Genomic DNA, 20,399 nt, shown 5'->3' on the forward strand with positions numbered 1-20,399 from the left:
GAGACCCACCCACACAGAGACCCATACACTCACGTAGAGACCCATACACTCACACAGAGACCCACCCACACAGAGACCCATACACTCACACAGCGACCCACCCACACAGAGACCCACACACTCACACAGAGACCCACCCACACAGAGACCCACACACTCACACAGAGACCCATACACTCACACAGAGATCCACTCACTGACACAGAGACCCACACACTCACTCAGAAACCCACACACTCACACAGAGACCCACACACTGACACAGAGACCCACACACTCACACAGAGACCCACCCACACAGAGACCCATACACTCACACAGAGACCCACCCACACAGAGACCCACACACTCACACAGAGACCCACCCACACAGAGACCCACACACTCACACAGAGACCCACACACTCACACAGAGACCCACACACTCACACAGAGACCCACCCACACAGAGACCCATACACTCACATAGAGACCCACCCACACAGAGACCCACACACTCACACAGAGACCCACCCACACAGAGACCCACACACTCACACAGATACCCACACACTCACACAGAGACCCACACACTCACACAGAGACCCACCCACACAGAGACCCACACACTCACACAGAGACCCACCCACTCACACAGAGACCCACCGACTCACTCAGAGACCCACACACTCACACAGAGACCCACACACTCACACAGAGACCCACCCACACAGAGATCCATACACTCACACAGAGACCCACACACTCACACAGAGACCCACTCACACAGAGACCCACCCACACAGAGACCCATACACTCACACAGAGACCCATACACTCACACAGAGACCCATACACTCACACAGAGACCCACCCACACAGAGACCCATACACTCACACAGAGACCCACCCACACAGAGACCCATACACTCACACAGAGACCCATACACTCACACAGAGACCCACTCACTCACACAGAGACCCATACACTCACACAGAGACCCACCCACACAGAGACCCATACACTCACACAGAGACCCATACACTCACACAGAGACCCATACACTCACAAAGAGACCCACACACTCACACAGAGACCCACCCACACAGAGACCCATACACTCACACAGAGACCCATACACTCACACAGAGACCCATACACTCACACAGAGACCCACCCACACAGAGACCCATACACTCACACAGAGACCCACAGACTCACACAGAGACCCACACACTCACACAGAGACCCATACACTCACACAGAGACCCACAGACTCACTCAGAGACCCATACACTCACACAGAGACCCACACACTCACTCAGAGACCCATACACTCACACAGAGACCCATACACCCACACAGAGACCCACTCACTCACACAGAGACCCACCCACACAGAGACCCACTCACTCACACAGAGACTCACACACTCACACAGAGACCCACCCACACAGAGACCCACTCACTCACACAGAGACCCACCCACACAGAGACCCATACACTCACACAGAGACCCACTCACTCACACAGAGACCCACCCACACAGAGACCCACTCACACAGAGACCCACCCACACACAGACCCATACACTCACACAGAGACCCACCCACACAGAGACCCACCCACACAGAGACCCACTCACTCACACAGAGACCCACCCACACACAGACCCATACACTCACACAGGGACCCACCCACAGCAGCAACACCACCCCCTAACCGTGAAACCACTGCAGACCGCCCCACTGAGAGCACAGCGATCCAGTACCAAACCCACGGAAATGATCACCCCCCTACCGTGGTCACTGTTAATATCATCACTATCTTCTTGGTTCTTTCGGTAAAGTCACGTAGAATGGAAATAATAAAATAATAAAAATAAAACATAATAAAATAATTCTCACGACGTTTCGGCCACAACGCAAGCAGCCGCCCTCAGGTGGAGAGCAGGTCTGTCGAGAAGACAGCGTCTGAATGACACGCCCCAGGCTTGGAGCGTCTATTTAAGCTGGGATGGAGGGGGAAGAGCGCCTTGACAAAACAATTTGCATATCAAGAGGAATTTAGCATATTTATGGGAAATGCAGGTATGCGATTAGTGCTACTTGTGAAATGCGTAGGAGGTGGGCGGGGGGTTTAAAGACGGCTGCTTGCGTTGTGGCCGAAACGTCGTGAGAATTATTTTATCATGTTTTATTTTAATTATTTTATCATTTCCCTTCTACGTGACTTTACCGAAAGAACCAAGAAGATGAATCCCTGCAGTCACGAAAGCTTTAAATCATCATCACCATCACTATATAGTTGCAAGCGAGTTGACTGGGTTACGCGTGGCTCCTTCGTTGGCCGTTGCTCCCGCGGCTGTCACTGCTGGTAGAGGTCGCTCACTCGCCGCACCGACTCGTTCCAGCATCGCTCCCAGCGCTCCGCCGACGCGAGTTGGCGCTCACGCAGCCCGCGGATGCTCTCCGCCTCCCCGTCGACGAACGCCCGGTACTCCTAGCGGGGGATTTCGTCGTTGCGAAAGCACGACACACGACACGCGCCACGTACGCACGCACCACGTACACACGCACACACGCACGCACGCATGACGCACGCACACACACACCACGTACACACGCACGCATGACGCACGCACACACGCACACACGCACGCACGCATGACGCACGCACACACGCACCACGTACACACGCACGCATGACGCACGCACACACGCACACACGCACCACGTACACACGCACGCATGACGCACGCACACACGCACACACACACCACGTACACACGACACACACACACACGCACCACGTACACACGCACGCATGACGCACGTACAACACACGACACGCACCATGTACACACGCACCACGTACACACGCACCACGTACACACGCACCACGTACACACGCAAGCATGAACGACACACGCATGACGCACGACACACACATCCACGTACGCACGACACGCACGCACGACACACGCGTCCACGTACACACGCACCACGTACACACACGCACGCACGACACACGCGTTACCGCAAGTCCTCGTTTAACGCCCTGCCGGTAGTCGATGCGTTCCTGCAAAGTGTCGCGCGAAGTGGGAAAAAAAACCGCACGGAGCAAAAACAATTCTCACCCCCCCCCCCCCACGCCGCGCGTAACGTCCCACGATAAAGTCCGGCGAGATACGACGCACGACTGCTGCTGCTGCTGCTGGCGCACGCGAGGCGCGCGGCGAGACCGCGGTACAAATAGCTGAGGGTACGCAGCCGCGTCACCGTATCGCCGCACCGCTGGGCCGTGCAGCTCAAGAAAGCCGTTCGCCCGCCGGCGAGCGAGCGCTCAGAAACCGCGATTTGTGTCGCGGACGCAAACGCCGACTCCCTGACGGCCGCAACTTGGCTCCTTCGCGAGCGAACGTCGTCTTCGCTCGTCCCCTTTCCCTCGTTGGTATCCCTCGAGATGCCCGGTGCCGGATTATCCTCGTAGCAAAAGTAGCTGCGTATGCTACGGGCCCCGCACTTTCAAGGGCCCCGCGCTAAACGCTTCGATGCCGTTTCGATCCCGGTTCAGCGATTCTGCACTTGCTCTATTGCTATAGTACTATACCGCCTTCAGCTTTTACGAACGACTGGGTGTTTTAAGGTGAGCGATTTGTCGTATTATCTGGCTGTATAGCAAAAAAACAATTACTTTACTGTGCAAGTTAAAAAAATTATCTTCTTGGTCCTTTCGGCAAAGTCACGTAGAAGGGAAATAATAAAATAATAAAAATAAAACATAATACAATAATTCTCACGACGTTTCGGCCACAACGCAAGCAGGTGAAGAACAGGTCTGACGCTCACCTGATAGGCGCGATCGCGGGCGAGCACCGTTGCCCGGTGCCCTCTTGTGCTCTTCGCCGTGGTTACGGTCGCCGTGACGACCGCCTGCATCTCCTTGGTACTGCCGGTCGCCGTGGATATGGGAAGAGCAGAAGCCCCCGTCTCTCCCGGCAGAGGCAGCGGTGGCGGATGTGGCAGTCCGGGCCAGACACTGCGTGTGCGCGTGTGCGTGTCGGGTTAGCGCCGACCCGAGTTCCATTCCCGCTCAAGGCCACCAACAGCCAGCGGCAATTATTTGAACCGGTCCTGGCCCTCCCCTAGGTGGACTCAGCCTCCAATTAGTACCTGGTGCTGTGTGTAAATACCTTCACTAGGGAGACAAAGGCGACCGGGCGTGGTGCTGGCCACTCACCCCCTCGTGTGCCGTGCCGGCCTCCATTGGTGCCAGAGGTCGCAACCGGGTACCCGATACCCGTACCCTACCCGATACCCGTACCCTACCCGATACCCGTACCCTACCCGATACCCGGCTACCCGTACCCGGCCGGGTACGGTACGGGTAGCCGTTTGCGACCCGGGTGCGGCCGGATACGTGTACGGGTAGACCGTGACTCACTGGTGAGTAACCGTTTGTCACTCATTTCGGGTAGGGTACGGGTAGGGAACGGGTACCCGTACCCGGCCTGGTACGGGTACCCGTTTGCGACCCTGGTGCGGCCGGGTACGGGTACGGGTAGGCCGTGAGTCACTGGTGAGTCACCGTTTGTCACTCATTTCCCAACGTCTTGTCTCTTCTCACAATTCAAGTTCCTAGAATCAACCCACCCGCGCCTGCAACATGGCTTCATCCCAGAGGTCGCAATCGGGTACCCGATACCCGTACCCTACCCGATACCCGGCTACCCGTACCCGGCCGGGTACGGTACGGGTAGCCGTTTGCGACCCTGGTGCGGCCGGGTACGGGTAAGGAATCAAAACCCGTTTGCGACCTCTGATTGGTGCTACCCGCAAACAGCACTTGCCCCAACAGTACGTTAAGGCTGCACGGGCGACTTTTGCCTTTGTTTGCGTGCGAGGCACCGGTACCGCGTCGGTCGTGACCTTATCCACTGCTGGATGAAGGCCTCCCCCCGAGCCACCACCTCTCGCGATCCTGCGAGCAGCTGCAACGTGAACAGATCTCATCGCTCCGTCTCCTGCCGGCACGTACCCTCCTCTCCGACGCGTTTCCATCCCTTGGCCTGCCGCTCCGTGCTCAGTCTCGACCAATCGGCCGTCGTGCCGCCCATGCACCCCCACTCACCCTTCTTAACCCTTTCTTCCGACGACGTACGCGTACGTAGGATGAAAAAATAATTAACCCGTAAAAACAAAGTTTTTCACTATAAATCCTTTATATGCGTGGCATCGGTTTCATTTTATTATTCATTTCTGTTTTTGTTGAGTAAGCAAGCAAGCAAGCAAGTGAAGCTAATATAAAGGATTTAAAAATGAAAGATCACCTCTTGACATGCCCCGTATATTCCCGAGGGCACTAGCGTTGACCCGTTTTACCACTTTCAAGAACCTGGCGGCTTCAATTTAACTGCTCTATAAATAGTCTCCATTGTACAGCGTGGGGGCAGGGATTTCATGCCATGTGGTTAGTCAACATTTGCGTCATCATGAAACGGGCGGCTAGAGTCCTCTCGTCCTCTGGCTTGAGATGGCTGCCACCTATGGGTCAGATGATTGTCTGCCACCATTAAGCAATTGGTAAATAAATATTTAATTATTTTTCCCTAAACAGTGTAAAATTTTGACAAAAAAAATTCACGAAAATTAATCGTCACGCACAACGAGTCTGTGTGCAAAATGTCAGCTCGATTGGATCACAGGAAGTGGGTTAAAAAACGACCGAAAGATTTGCACGGTCCTAAGCAAGCAAGCAAACTTAATATAAAGGATTTAATAACTTGATCGGTGCAGAGGCTCCCGCATGGCCACGCGGGAGGGCTTGTGGCGCAGTTTTGCCGCCGGCTATCTTAGAGTGGCGGCGGTCGTGTCGGCCGCGGTTCTCCGCGGTGATGAGTAGCGACGTCTTTATAACAACAACAGCGCTGCGGCCACCACGCCTCTCTCTTTCGGCGGTTGTCGGGACACCCACCCACCCACCCTGCGACTTGCAGACGTCTCGGGACACGGGATGGGGTTAAGTTTGGGTGATGTAACTAACCTGCGTGCATTCTCTCATCCACGTTGTCCTCTCTGTGGGTCTCTCTGGGTGTCTGTGTAGTCTGTGGGTGTCTGTGTGATGAGTCTGTGGGTCTCTGTGGGTCTCTGTGTGGTCTGTGGGTGTCTGTGTGATGAGTCTGTGGGTCTCTGTGGGTCTCTGTGTAGTCTGTGGGTGTCTGTGTGATGAGTCTGTGGGTCTCTGTGGGTCTCTGTGGGTCTCTGTGTGGTCTGTGGGTGTCTGTGTGATGAGTCTGTGGGTCTCTGTGGGTCTCTCTGGGTGTCTGTGTGGTCTGTGGGTGTCTGTGTGATGAGTCTGTGGGTCTCTGTGGGTCTCTGTGGGTCTCTGTGTGGTCTGTGGGTGTCTGTGTGATGAGTCTGTGGGTCTCTGTGGGTCTCTGTGGGTCTCTGTGTGGTCTGTGGGTGTCTGTGTGATCAGTCTGTGGGTCTCTGTGGGTCTCTGTGGGTCTCTGTGTGGTCTGTGGGTGTCTGTGTGATGAGTCTGTGGGTCTCTGTGGGTCTCTGTGTGGTCTGTGGGTGTCTGTGTGATGAGTCTGTGGGTCTCTGCGGGGCTCTGTGGGTCTCTGTGTGGTCTGTGGGTGTCTGTGTGATGAGTCTGTGGGTCTCTGTGTGGTCTGTGGGTGTCTGTGTGATGAGTCTGTGGGTCTCTGTGGGTCTCTGTGTGGTCTGTGGGTGTCTGTGTGATGAGTCTGTGGGTCTCTGTGGGTCTCTGTGTGGTCTGTGGGTGTCTGTGTGATGAGTCTGTGGGTCTCTGTGGGTCTCTGTGGGTCTCTGTGTGGTCTGTGGGTGTCTGTGTGATGAGTCTGTGGGTCTCTGTGGGTCTCTGTGGGTCTCTGTGTGGTCTGTGGGTGTCTGTGTGATGAGTCTGTGGGTCTCTGTGGGTCTCTGTGGGTCTCTGTGTGGTCTGTGGGTGTCTGTGGGTGTCTGTGTGATGAGTCTGTGGGTCTCTGTGGGTCTTTGTGGGTCTCTGTGTGGTCTGTGGGTGTCTGTGTGATGAGTCTGTGGATCTCTGTGGGTCTCTGTGGGTCTCTGTGTGGTCTGTGGGAGTCTGTGTGATGAGTCTGTGGGTCTCTGTGGGTCTCTGTGGGTCTCTGTGGGTCTCGGTGGGTCTCGGTGGGTCTCTGTGTGGTCTGTGGGTGTCTGTGTGATGAGTCTGTGGGTCTCTGTGGGTCTCTGTGGGTCTCTGTGGGTCTCTGTGTGGTCTGTGGGTGTCTGTGTGATGAGTCTGTGGGTCTCTGTGTGGTCTGTGGGTGTCTGTGTGATGAGTCTGTGGGTCTCTGTGGGTCTCTGTGGGTCTCTGTGTGGTCTGTGGGTGTCTGTGTGATGAGTCTGTGGGTCTCTGTGGGTCTCTGTGGGTCTCTGTGTGGTCTGTGGGTGTCTGTGTGATGAGTCTGTGGGTCTCTGTGGGTCTCTGTGGGTCTCTGTGTGGTCTGTGGGTGTCTGTGTGATGAGTCTGTGGGTCTCTGTGGGTCTCTGTGTGGTCTGTGGGTGTCTGTGTGATGAGTCTGTGGGTCTCTGTGGGGCTCTGTGGGTCTCTGTGTGGTCTGTGGGTGTCTGTGTGATGAGTCTGTGGGTCTCTGTGTGGTCTGTGGGTGTCTGTGTGATGAGTCTGTGGGTCTCTGTGGGTCTCTGTGTGGTCTGTGGGTGTCTGTGTGATGAGTCTGTGGGTCTCTGTGGGTCTCTGTGTGGTCTGTGGGTGTCTGTGTGATGAGTCTGTGGGTCTCTGTGGGTCTCTGTGGGTCTCTGTGTGGTCTGTGGGTGTCTGTGTGATGAGTCTGTGGGCCTCTGTGTGGTCTGTGGGTGTCTGTGTGATCAGTCTGTGGGTCTCTGTGGGTCTCTGTGGGTCTCTGTGTGGTCTGTGGGTGTCTGTGTGATGAGTCTGTGGGTCTCTGTGTGGTCTGTGGGTGTCTGTGTGATGAGTCTGTGGGTCTCTGTGGGTCTCTGTGGGTCTCTGTGTGGTCTGTGGGTGTCTGTGTGATGAGTCTGTGGGTCTCTGTGGGTCTCTGTGTGGTCTGTGGGTGTCTGTGGTTGTTGTTGGTTGTTTGACTTGCATCCCACTGGGATTTTTGCACACAGCGTTGGTGTACGACGTTTTTTATGCAATGTTTTGCTGTCTTTTCTTGGATTTTCTGTTTGCACTCAGTCACATATTCACTTTAAGATGTTTTTTTGTTCATGTTTTTGTTTTTTGTTTGTTGCGGTTGCACCTGATTCAAGAGCCGAATGGCTCACAGGGCTATACCTAATACATGAATAAATGAATTAACTTTCTGCTGCTCATTGACATTCCAAGCACGCTACCTCGCAGCGCTCATCTGCGCACTTTCAGTTTTTGATCCACCCATATTGCTGGTGACACTCCCGTTAGCGGCAATACTCGTGTTCCCACTGTGTGTGTATGTTTTAAATTATTTCGCACCATACGTATCCAACTGTGCTAATCGGAGGTGCGAGGGGAAGAACAAACTAAATACACAAAAATCTAAAACATTTTATTTTAAGCTTTCGTGACTGCAGGGATTCATCTTCTTGGTTCTTTCGGTAAAGTCACGTAGAATGGAAATAATAAAATAATAAAAGTAAAACATTATAAAATAATAACAGAGTCTGAATCATTCAGACGCTGTCTTCTCGACAGACCTGTTCTCAACCTGAGGGGACGGCTGCTTGCGTTGTGGCTGAAACGTCGTGAGAATAATTGTATTATGTTTTATTTTTATTATTTTATTATTTCCCTTCTACGTGACTTTACCGAAAGAACCAAGAAGATGAATCCCTGCAGTCACGAAAGCTTTAAATCGAAAAAGAATTCATATTATTTTATTATTTCCCTTCTACGTGACTTTACCGAAAGAACCAAGAAGTTGCGAGAACTTACTGCGCGGATAGTGGCTGCCCTGACATCCCCTCTTCCTCCTCCTCTTCCAACTCCTCATCCACCTCCTCCTCCTCCGCAGCTCTCGCGCTTTCCTCCTCCCGCCTCCTCCTCGTCCGGAGCAGCGTCGACGTCTTCTCCCGCACGACGAGCGGCTCTGCTGTGCCAAGAGAGACGTCACGTGGCAGTGCTCGCGAGCAGAGCCGGGGCTCTACTCCCTCCGGAGGTCGGAGGTTCGATCCTGACCTCTAGGGCCAGATTAAGGTTATTCCAGATTTGAAGCTTTGAAGCTTTCGTGACTGCAAGGATTCATACTCGGGTACCCGATACCCGTACCCTACCCGATACCCGGCTACCCGTACCCGGCCGGGTACGGGTAGCCGTTTGCGACCCTGGTGCAGCCGGGTATGGGTAGGCCGTGAGTCACTGGTGAGTCACCGTTTGTCACTCATTTCCCAACGTCTTGTCTCTTCTCACAATTCAAGTTCCTAGAATCAACCCACCCGCGCCTGCAACATGGCTTCATCCCAGAAGTCGCAATCGGGTACCCGATACCCGTACCCGTACCCGTACCCGTACCCGGCCGGGTACGGGTACGGGTAGACCGTGAGTCACTGGTGAGTAACCGTTTGTCACTCATTTCGGGTAGGGTACGGGTAGGGAACGGGTACCCGTTCCCTACCCGTCACGTAGGTAAAAAATGAAATTTAAATTAATAAAAATTAAATAATAAACTAATATAATATAATAATATAATTAATTTTAATTTCCTTTCTTACCTACGTGACTTTACCGAAAAAACTAAGAGTATTAAGGTCATTGTTAGGCCCTCTGCACTTCTGTTTCGTAGGCCTTCGGTGGTAATCCAACGGTCGGCGGTTCGAGCGGTTTTAATGAAGCCACATTACGGGGCCTCTCATGTGAAGAGGGCGACTTGGAGGACAGGGGCTGTGTGCCGGCACAGCTGAGGGGCTGGGTTCGAATCCGGGTTCCAGCCGCTGCCTGTGGTCAAACCGCGTTCTTTCATGCAAGGGGGTTGATGGTCTCAGCCTGGTCACCGGTGACTCACAACAGAGGCCCACAGACTCGCGCAGAGAACCATGGACCCACATAGACACCCATGTATTCACACAGAGATACGTAGATTCGCACAGAGACCCATAGACTCATACAGAGATCCATGGACTCACACAGAGATCCATAGACTGCACAGAGACCCATAGACTCACGTAGAGATCCATAGACTCACAGAGAGATCCATGGACTCATACAGAGACCCATAGACTCACACAGAGATCCATAGACTGCACAGAGACCCATAGACTCACACAGAGATGCATAGACTCACATAGAGACCCATAGACTCACACAGAGACCCATAGACTCATACAGAGATCCATAGACTCACAGAGACCCAGAGACTCACATAGAGATCCATAGACTCACATAGAGACCCATAGACTCACATAGAGATCCACAGACTCACATAGAGATCCATAGACTCACGTAGAGATCCATAGACTCACACAGAGATCGATAGACTCACTAGAGACCCACAGACTCACATAGATACCACCCATAGACTCACATAGAGACCCATAGACTCACATAGTGATCCACAGACTCACATAGAGACCCATAGACTCACATAGTGATGCATAGACTCACATAGAGACGCACAGACTCGAATAGACAGCATTGTCATTTAAACCAGGTTGTCAAGTGCAGGGAGTCGATTGTCTCAGCCCTGTCACCAATGACTCCGTAAAAAAAAAAAAAGCCGTCAAATGAAAATGAGATTTCGCACTCCATTTGGCTACAAACTCAACTGTGAGAATTATAAACGTCTGGCGCTTCGACCATCAGCGCAACAGCAACAACAACAACAACAAGTTCCTGAGACGCCGGATAAAAGATAAATGCCTCTGATAATTGGGTTTTTTACCCTTCTATCTGGCAACAAAACTGACACCTTTTTTTACAAGGAGTCATGTTTGCATAGACCACAATACCTGCAGTCATAATGCAAACAAAAAACACAACTCTGATAATGTATGCACTGTCCTTGAAGTTTTTTTTTCCTTTTGTTGCCAGATAGAAGGGTAAAAAAAAAACAATTATCATATTTTTTACTGGCAAATGAGGTTCCAATGGTGTAAATGCCTCTGTCAAGATTGTAGTTCACAAGTCACACGCCATTTCTCTTCCACAAGTGAAAGTGGGGCTAGGTATTATTCTTTGGTTCTTTCGGTTAAGTCACGTCTAAAAATAAAATTAAATAACCTAGTAATTTTAGTGTGTCTTTCTCCTCATTTTCAAGCTTGCGTGCCGTGCCGCGTCGTCATCTTACTTGCAGCAGCATCACGTTGCCGTCCACTCATTGATATGCTAATTTTTTCTCTGCCCCCTCCCTCTCTCCGCCCCCGCCCCCCTCTCTAAATTTAAGGCATCGTCACAGAAACGACCTCTCTCTTTGTGCCGATATGTGTCCTCTCTCTGTGTGTCCTTGTGATGTCTGTCTGCTTGTATGTCTGTCCATAGTTTTCTAGTTAGATTTTTGTTGCTATTTCTTTTATGCCTGATGATGATTGCTTGTGTTGCAATCGAAACGTCGTAATATGCTATTATTTAATTTATTATTTTATCTTTAGACGTGACTTAACCGAAAGAACCAAAGAATAATTCCTGCAGTCACGAAAGCTCCAAAATTAAGAGTGGGGCTAGGGGTGGGTGGGTGGGTGAGTGGACGGGGCGGTGTGGGCATGAGGGGCTCTCCACTCCTCTGGATCTTCTTCCTCGTGACGCGACGGCGAACGTTGGCATCTGGGCACTCGCCCCACGATCGGCGCGCCAGTGACTCACCCCTCAGTGCCACTGTGGGCGCCCTGCCCTCACAGATATCCCAATGGATTCCTATCCCTCGCGACACGGGGGGGCGACAATTAGGACGAGGATGGCCGGGCTAGGAGACCACGGCTAGAAGGCCACGGGCCGGGCCAGGATGCCATAGCCCGGCTAGGCCACGGCCAGGCTAGAAGGCCACGGCTGGCTTAGGCCACCATGGCTGGGTTAGGCCACAGCCGGGCTAGGAGGCCACAGCGGGCTAGGCCACCACGGCTGGGTTAGGCCCACATGGCCAGGCTAAGAGGCCATGGCTGGGTTACGCCACGGTCGGGCTAGGATGCTACTATGGGCTAGGCCACCACGGCTGGGTTAGGCCCCCACAGCCGGGCTAGGAGGCCACAGCGGGCTAGAAGGCCACGGCCGGGCTAGAAGGCCACGGCTGAGTTAGGCCAAGGCCTGGTTAGGCGGTGACTCACCCGTCGCCTTGAGGTCCCTGGCGGTTGGCAGGGCATCGCAGGCCAAGAGCGCGAGCGTGGAGATGGCGGCCAGGTGGACAACAAACTCCTGAGCTCCGCTCGCCACGCATTCCTGCACAGTTGGAGTGGAGCCAAGGTCATGCTGGAGGCACCAACATATGTCTCTACGTATCTCTGTGACTCTGTGGATCTCTATGTAACTCTATGGATCTCTGTGTAACTCTATGGATCTCTACGCAACTCTATGGATCTCTACCTAACTCTATGGATCTTTACCTAACTCTATGGATCTCTACGTAACTCTATGCAACTGCAACGACCCGTGACTGCCACCAGTCTGAGTCTAATCACTTTCAACGACCCACAGGTGTATGTACGTTTGTTTAACTTCCTTTGCACCGAACCGCGCTCATTGCAGGTACGGGGGAAGGACATCAAACTAAACACAACAAGCAGTTCTAAAGAAATTAATTAGTCAATCGAGATGATTTAAACGTGCAAAGCTCCAGTGGCTTCATAACATCGGAAGCTTTAAATCGAAACAAAAAATATTATTCGTAAATATTTTTTTTTATTTGAAAATGTATTTTTTTTTTGCGCTCCCCGCCGCCGCGGTTCAAACCCCCTTAGGAAGAAAAAAAAATAAAAAATTTTACAACAACAACACGGCGACACAAAACGCGCCCTTGCCTGCAGCGCATCGCAGTGCCGGCAGATTCCCTCCCGGTGGGCGGCCTGCCTCTCCGCCTCGTCGTCGCGAACGCCGCTCAGCTGCGCCGCGTTGTCCGGGTGGCCCAACGCCGGGCGCAAGCGTCCCGCGTTCTCACGCTGCGCGGAGAGGGGGGGGGGGGGGGACACGGGCGGGCAGCGCCGGTCGCGGTCGGAGATCGCCACGCAGTCTGCCCCGGCCAGAGGTCGTCGCTCGCCCCTTCGCACAGCAGCTTGGTCGCTTCGCTCGTAACGTACGCACACTCAATGGCTCCATCGCTCACTCGATGGCTCCATCGCTCACTCGATGGCTCCATCGCTCACTCAATGGCTCCATTGCTCGTTCACTCTCTCGCCCGCTCGCTCGATCGCCGACTCAATCGCCGACTCCATCGCTCACTCAATGGCTCCATTGCTCACTCAATGGCTCCATCGCTCACTCAATGGCTCCATCGCTCGTTCATTCTCTCGCCCGCTCGCTCGATCGCCGACTCAATCGCCGACTCAATCGCCGACTCAATCGCCGACTCAATCGCCGACTCAATCGCTCACTCAATCACTGAATCACCCACACAGAAGGGTGTCTAAGCCGCTCTCTCATTCACTCAGTCACTGTTACTCACTCGCTCACTCACTCGCTCACTCACTCACTCGCTCAATTACTCACTGACACAGTGTCTCACTCAGTCGCTCGCTTGACTACTTATTGACTCACGCACTCACTCGGACACCCGTCCTAGCGGTGGACAGAGAATGTCTCACCTTTTTGCGCTCCCACTCATCGAGCTCCCGTTCCATCGCGCTCCTCAGCGCTTCCAGGGATTGGCTCAGCCAGGTCAGGTGGCTACGCAAGATCTCTCCGATTCTCTGCTCGGGGATGTCAGCGCTGAGGATCTCAAGGTCAGTGAGCTGCTGGCGAAACTCTGCAAGTAAAAAGAAAAATAGACGATCTTAATTGGGAGCTTTCGTGACTGCAGGAATTACTCTTTGGTTCTTTCGGTAAAGTCACGTAGAAGGGAAGTAATAAAATAATAAAAATAAAACATAATAAAAGAATATAATAAAATATAATAATGTAATAAAATAATATTATAATATTATATTATAATATAATAAAATATAATAATATAATAAAATAAAATAATATTATATTATATTATTATATTTCGATTTAAAGCTTTCGTGACTGCAGGGATTCATCTTCTTGGTTCTTTCGGTAAAGTCACGTAGAAGGGAAGTAATAAAATAATAAAAATAAAACATAATAAAAGAATATAATAAAATATAATAATGTAATAAAATAATATTATAATATTATATTATAATATAATAAAATATAATAATATAATAAAATAAAATAATATTATATTATATTATTATATTTCGATTTAAAGCTTTCGTGACTGCAGGGATTCATCTTCTTGGTTCTTTCGGTAAAGTCACGTAGAAGGGAAGTAATAAAATAATAAAAATAAAACAATAAAATAATTCTCACGACGTTTCGGCCACAACGCAAGCAGCCTGAATTTCCCATAAATATGCTAAATTCCTCTTGATATGCAAATTCTTTTGTCGAAGCGCTGTTTCATTCAGACGCTGTCTCCCCGACAGACCTGGTTTCACCTGAGGACGGCTGCTTGCGTTGTGGCCGAAACGTCGTGAGAATTATTTTATTATGTTTTATTTTTATTATTTTATTACTTCCCTTCTACGTGACTTTACCGAAAGAACCAAGAAGAAGAGGGTTAAGATTTAACAACGTATAACGTGTACCGCTGCGTAATAGTTATTTGTGTCGGTTAAATTGCGTAAATATAATAAATGTGTCGTTAAACCCGCCACCCCCCGCCCCCGACACAGCCAATTGGTGAGGTTTTGTGTCGCATAAACACAAACGTGCCAATCAGTCACACTAGTTCAGCACTCACCGCTTGTGTGTTGGAGAGTTAAACAAACCGCAACATTTATCCCTCCGCCGCCTTCACTCCTTCCCGTCCGCTCCATCCCCCTTTTCGTTGTTGGTTAGCACCCCGAGAACGATTGTTTAAGGGAACTTTATAGATTTGAATAACTATTATTCATAATACAGGGGGGGGGGGGTTTGGGTTACGGTGGCGGTGGTAGCGGTGGTGATGGTGGTGGCGGTGGTGATGGTGGTGGTAGCGGTGGTGATGGTGGTGGCGGTGGTGGTGGTAGCGTTGATGGTGGCGGTGGTAGCGGTGGTGGTGGCGGTGGTGGTGGCGGTGGTAGTGGCGGTGATGGTGGTGGTGATGGTGGTGGCGGCAGTGGCGGTGGTAGTGGTGGTGATGGCGGTGGTAGTGGTGGTGATGGCGGTGATGGTGGTGGGAGTGATGGCGGTGATGGTGGTGGCGGTGATAATGATGGTGGCGGTGGTGGAGGTAGCGGTGGTGGCGGTGGTAGTGATGGTGATGGTGGCGGTGATGGCGGTGATGGTGGTGATGGTGATGGTGGTGATAGTGTTGATGGTGGTGATGGTGGCGGTGGTGATGGCAGTGATGGTAGTGTAGGGGTCTTACGGAGGGAATATGTGTCGAGCTGATATGTATGGGATCCAACGGGAAACTAGCACAGTGGGCGGGGCTACGTCAGTGCACGGGCAGGTGCCCTCTACGACGTCCGCGCTTCGGACGTTACGATCCCCCGGGGCCCCACCCCTCAGGTATAAAAGGGAAATGTATCGGGGGGCTAGGGAGAGTTTGGTTAGCTAAGAAGAGAAGACGGAAGACGTCCCAGATAGAGCCCTGGTCTCCCCCTGCTACGCCGTCCTTGTCAGGACCGCGCAGGCTCGAGTCAGTGGCGTGGTGCCAGAGCCAGAGCCAGGGTTGGTCTGGACTCTGAGTACCGGGCCCGACTGACCAGTGTCGGGCCAAGATAGCCTCCCCTAGTCCACGAGAGGAGGACTCTGAGGCAGGCTAGGTTTAGCCTAGAGGTGTGTCCTCAGATAGACGGGTGAGGGGGCCGATACCCCCTCAGTGTGTATGTCACAACGTGTGGTGTTAAATAAACAAGTGTGCCTCCAACTCCGGTGTGAACGAGTCATAAGAGTATTACATCTGGCGTCAGAAGTAAACAACGAACATGGACACGCGCCGAACAGCTCGGGCCGGGGTACAGGAGGCGGAGGACACCGCGGGAAGTGCGGTACCAGAGACGGCTGAGGGGGCCAACGAGCAGCCGGGACCGAATGAGTCTTTACCGGGCCATCGGGAGGAAGGGGAGTCGCTGTCCGACGGGCTGCGGCTGGCGCACGCGAGGTTGGCGGAGCTGCTATACGCTGCTGCCGCCACACTCGAGACCATCACTCGGCTGGGGGCTGCTGGACCACCGCGAGGCGAGGACAGCCGACGGCCGTTGCACCTTCCCGCCATTTCTAACGTCGGCACTTTTGAAAGTCCCGCCATCGCCGCAGCAGCTGCCGAGGGCGTGGCCAACCTCAACTTGGGGTCCGACATCGACTCCGCTGGAGCTGCCGCGTCACCGCCTTCGGACGGAGCGTCACTATCTGCGCGACAGGCGATTACAGCTGCCGTTCGTGCTGACGCTCGGCCGAGTCGCGGGGACATCAAAGTGCGGTCCTCCACGGCGGTCGCGGCACTACACCAAAGACTACCCCCGCTGAAGGAGTTCGTGGCTGAGGAGGGCGACTGGGGGGGATTTCAGCGGCGCTTCCTCGCGCATCAAGAGATGGCGGGGTGGTCAGACGACGAAGCCCTCTGCGCACTACCGGCGCTCCTGGACGGCGACGCCCTCGCCGCTCTTACGTCCGCATCGAGGGACAAGCGCTCTACTCTTCAGATGGCGCTGCAATTGCTGGCTGGGGTTTACGGACCATCGGCCGAGTGTAGGCAGCGATTCTACGACCGCCAGCGGGGTGCGAAGGAGTCGCCCCTCGCCTACCGTACCAGCCTTCTGGCGCTCGCAAAAACGGCCTTCCCTCGTATGGATGACCAAGGCGTCGACGCCATGGTCACCGAGAAGATCCTTCTGCTGGCTGACGACCTGGACGTCGCCATCGTCGCGCAGGAGGACGTGGAGATGGGTTCCCTCCAAGCGGCGCGCCTCCTCCACGCCAACCTTCTGTCGCAGCGAAGGAAGGCCAGCAGGGCAGCTGCCGGCCGTACGGTGGCTGCCGTCACCTCACCGACGGAGGAGGTCTACGCCGCCGACTTCCGACAGCAGCAACGGATGGGAGCGCGGGCGGACCGGGATGGCCCGACCCGCCCCGACCGCCCGTCTTCACCACCTGCGCTCCCGCGCTGCTATAACTGCGGCGTCCGGGGCCACGTCGCCTTGGGGTGCCGTTCTCCTCGACAGCGGGGGACGACGCCTCGCCGGGACGCCGGCCCTCCTCCTCCTCCCAAGCTCCACCGACATGACCCGGCGAGTCGCGGCACCCCACATGTTTGGCCAAAGCACACACCCGTTACACATGTACACACCGCAACGAACGGGGGGCCAACATTGCACGCCATGGGGCCAACACGAACCACTATGGGGACCAAATTCGAACCAGCCCAGTGGTCCGTGTTGGCCCATCGCGTTCTAGCTGCGCCGTCGGGCTCGTCGGCCGTAGTAGGGTATATTGACGGGATCGAAGTGCGTATCCTCGTCGATACAGGTGCGTCGGCAACCATCATTTCGGAACTAATATACAACATTCTCCCTGTCCAAAGTCGTCCCTTGCTACCGGTTAATGTGCCATTCTACGCTGCTAACGGGGGCTCACTGGGTATCATGGGGCAGATTCGCGCGCAAATTTCGATCGGTGATATTAAATTGTCCGGCCCTATTTTTGTGTCCTCCTCGCTGGCGGTTCCGTGCCTGCTGGGGACGGATTTCTTGGGCAAAATGCCGATTCGGATCATGATTAATCAGGGTTGCATTGAACTCCCGTCGGGACGGCGGATGGCGTTTTTGCCTTCCCCTACTACGGATCGTTCGGCGCTCGCGACGGTACCCGCGTTTGTAGTTCAGACGGTTCGCGTGCCGCCAGGGGCACAAATGTTGGTACCCCTGAAGCTTCGTAGGCCCTTCGCTAAGGGTCTTGGGGACCAGGGTGTCCTGCTCGGCCCATCTAGGGCTGGGGTTAGCGGGCCGCATTTGATTCCCGCTCAGACCATTGTGAGGGGGGACGGGGACCCCTTCATCGCGGTCCTCAATGTGGGGTCGCAGGCCGTGGTAATTCCCCAGGGGACCGTGCTTGCTCACGCAACGCCGGTGCCCTGTGAGGAGTCTGTCGCAAATCACGTGCATGCTGCCACTCTGCCGACTCCACATTCGGACACCGATGAAGGGTGGCTTGAGGCGCTTTGTGCGGGATCGACGGACCTGTCGGATGTAGAGCGTCAAAAACTTAGGACACTGTTGCGCGAATTCGCCGATGTGTTTAGTCAAAACAAATTCGATCTGGGCTGCACCCAATTGCTGCGTCACCATATTGATACTGGTGACAGCGCGCCCATACGCCAAAATCCCTTCCGGCTGAGTCCCGCCGAGAAGGAACATGTCAAATCGGCTGTTGATGACATGTTAGCCGCCGATATCATTTCTCCCTCTACCAGCCCGTGGGGAGCACCGATCGTTCTGGTAAAGAAACAGGATGGATCGTTGCGGTTTTGCGTCGATTTTCGCCGCCTCAACAAAATTTCCGTTGCTGACGCATACCCGCTTCCCCGTATTGATGAATCACTCGACGCCTTGGCGGGGGCGCGATTCTTCTCCACATTGGATTTGCTTTCGGGATTCTGGCAGCTTCCTCTGGATGATGAATCTAAGCCTAAAACCGCTTTCCGTACGCCACATGGTCTCTTCCAATTTAACCGGTTGCCGATGGGATTACACTCGGCGCCGGCGACTTTCCAGCGATTGATGGAATTGGTTTTGGCTGGATTGCAGTGGGATTCGTGTTTAATCTATTTGGACGACGTTATCGTCTTTAGCAGAACATTCGACGAGCATCTCCAGAGGTTGCGGGCCGTTTTCCTCAAAATGCGGGCTGCTAATTTGAAATTTAAACCCCAAAAGTGTCATTTGTTGCGCGAATCCGTACGTTATTTGGGGCACATCGTAGGGCGCTCGGGTATTGCTACCGATCCCGCCAAAACGCAGTGCGTCAGCTCCTGGCCGACTCCCACCTCGGTGGGAGAGGTCAGGAGCTTTGTGGGTTTCGCGTCATACTACCGACGTTTTGTCGCGGACTTTGCCACCATTGCTAAACCCCTGCACGCTTTGACGTCAAAGGGGGTCCGTTTCCATTGGGGACAGGAGGAGGAGGCTGCGTTTCGCTCACTTCGGGACGCTCTGGTTAATGCCCCTCCCCTGGTTTATCCTGATTTCTCAAAACCCTTTGTGCTCGATACTGACGCGAGCAACACAGGTATTGGGGGCGTGCTGTCCCAGGTGGTCGAGGGCGTCGAACGGGTGGTCGCGTACGGTAGCCGAGTGTTGTCTCCGGCGGAGCAACGATATTGTGTCACGCGTCGGGAACTGCTGGCAATTGTCTACTTCATCCAGCAGTACCGGCCGTATCTGTACGGACAGTGTTTCACCGTCCGTACAGACCATGCAGCGCTACAGTACGCCCTGCGAGTCCAACAACCATCGGGACAATTGTCTCGATGGCTGGAGGTTCTCCAGGATTTTGATTTTCAGACCACGTACCGTAAGGGCGTTCGCCACACCAACGCGGACGCCCTGTCACGCATGCCGACCACCCCCGAATGCGCATGCCTCCTGGGGTCGGGTCGGTGCAGGCATCCTGCTGAATTGCCTGTCCCGGTCTTGGCGGCTGCTGATGACGCAGCATCAATGACTAATTCTATCGCACAACAGGGTTCTGATTCCCTGTTGGGGTTGCCTGCTACGGAATGGGGCCGGTTGCAAATGGAAGATACTTCCCTCCTTGCGTTGCGCCGCCGCGTCGGGGACCGGGGGCGGGGGAGGGGTGATGCCGACGCATGGGAAATGCTCGGTGGGTTGTTAATGCATTGGGACGGGAAATCCCATCGCCACCGGCTAGTGGTCCCTTCGGGGTTACGGGGTAGGGTGGTGTGGGCCGCTCACGAGCGCCTCCTCCACCTGGGTACCCAAAAGACCCTGGCCTTGCTCCAACTTGATTTCTTTTGGCCGGGCATGACAAGGGATGTCGGGGATCTGCTAGCATCGTGCCCTAGATGTGCGCAGCGCAAACCACCAGCGAAGGAGTCGAACCCGCCCCTGCAATCTATCAGGGTTTCCCGGGTGAACGAACTCGTCGCGCTGGACATTCTAGGACCGTTCCCCGCCACCCCTAGGGGAAATAGGTATTTGCTAACCGGGGTTGAATATTTCACGCGCTGGCCTATGGCCTGGCCCCTGGCCAACCAGTCGGCGGCAGCCATCGTGGAGGCCTTTGTCCAGGGATACGTCCTTGACAAAGGTGCTCCCGAGAGGCT

The 20,399-nt window shown here is 53.8% G+C and overlaps 1 protein-coding gene across 2 annotated transcripts in view; it reads right to left on the reverse strand.

Moving 5' to 3' along the window:
* Positions 1–1,625: 1,625 nt before the first annotated feature.
* Positions 1,626–20,399, reverse strand: part of CCDC180 (coiled-coil domain containing 180) — a 96,143-nt gene continuing 77,369 nt past the window's right edge. Inside the window, exons 33-38 of one of the 2 annotated variants that reach the window (XM_078881307.1) lie at positions 13,708–13,868; positions 12,928–13,065; positions 12,238–12,349; positions 8,921–9,074; positions 3,832–4,021; positions 1,626–2,482 (exon numbers count right to left, since the gene is read on the reverse strand). In XM_078881307.1, the coding sequence (XP_078737433.1) occupies positions 2,348–2,482; positions 3,832–4,021; positions 8,921–9,074; positions 12,238–12,349; positions 12,928–13,065; positions 13,708–13,868 (890 nt within the window). In that variant the 3' untranslated portion in view covers positions 1,626–2,347. Of the gene's footprint in view, positions 2,483–3,831; positions 4,022–8,920; positions 9,078–12,237; positions 12,350–12,927; positions 13,066–13,707; positions 13,869–20,399 lie in introns of both variants that reach the window. The other variant, XM_078881306.1, reaches the window with a different exon arrangement.

The sequence above is a fragment of the Lampetra fluviatilis genome, chromosome 61, assembly GCF_964198595.1.
Source record: "Lampetra fluviatilis chromosome 61, kcLamFluv1.1, whole genome shotgun sequence".
Lineage (NCBI taxonomy): Eukaryota > Metazoa > Chordata > Hyperoartia > Petromyzontiformes > Petromyzontidae > Lampetra > Lampetra fluviatilis.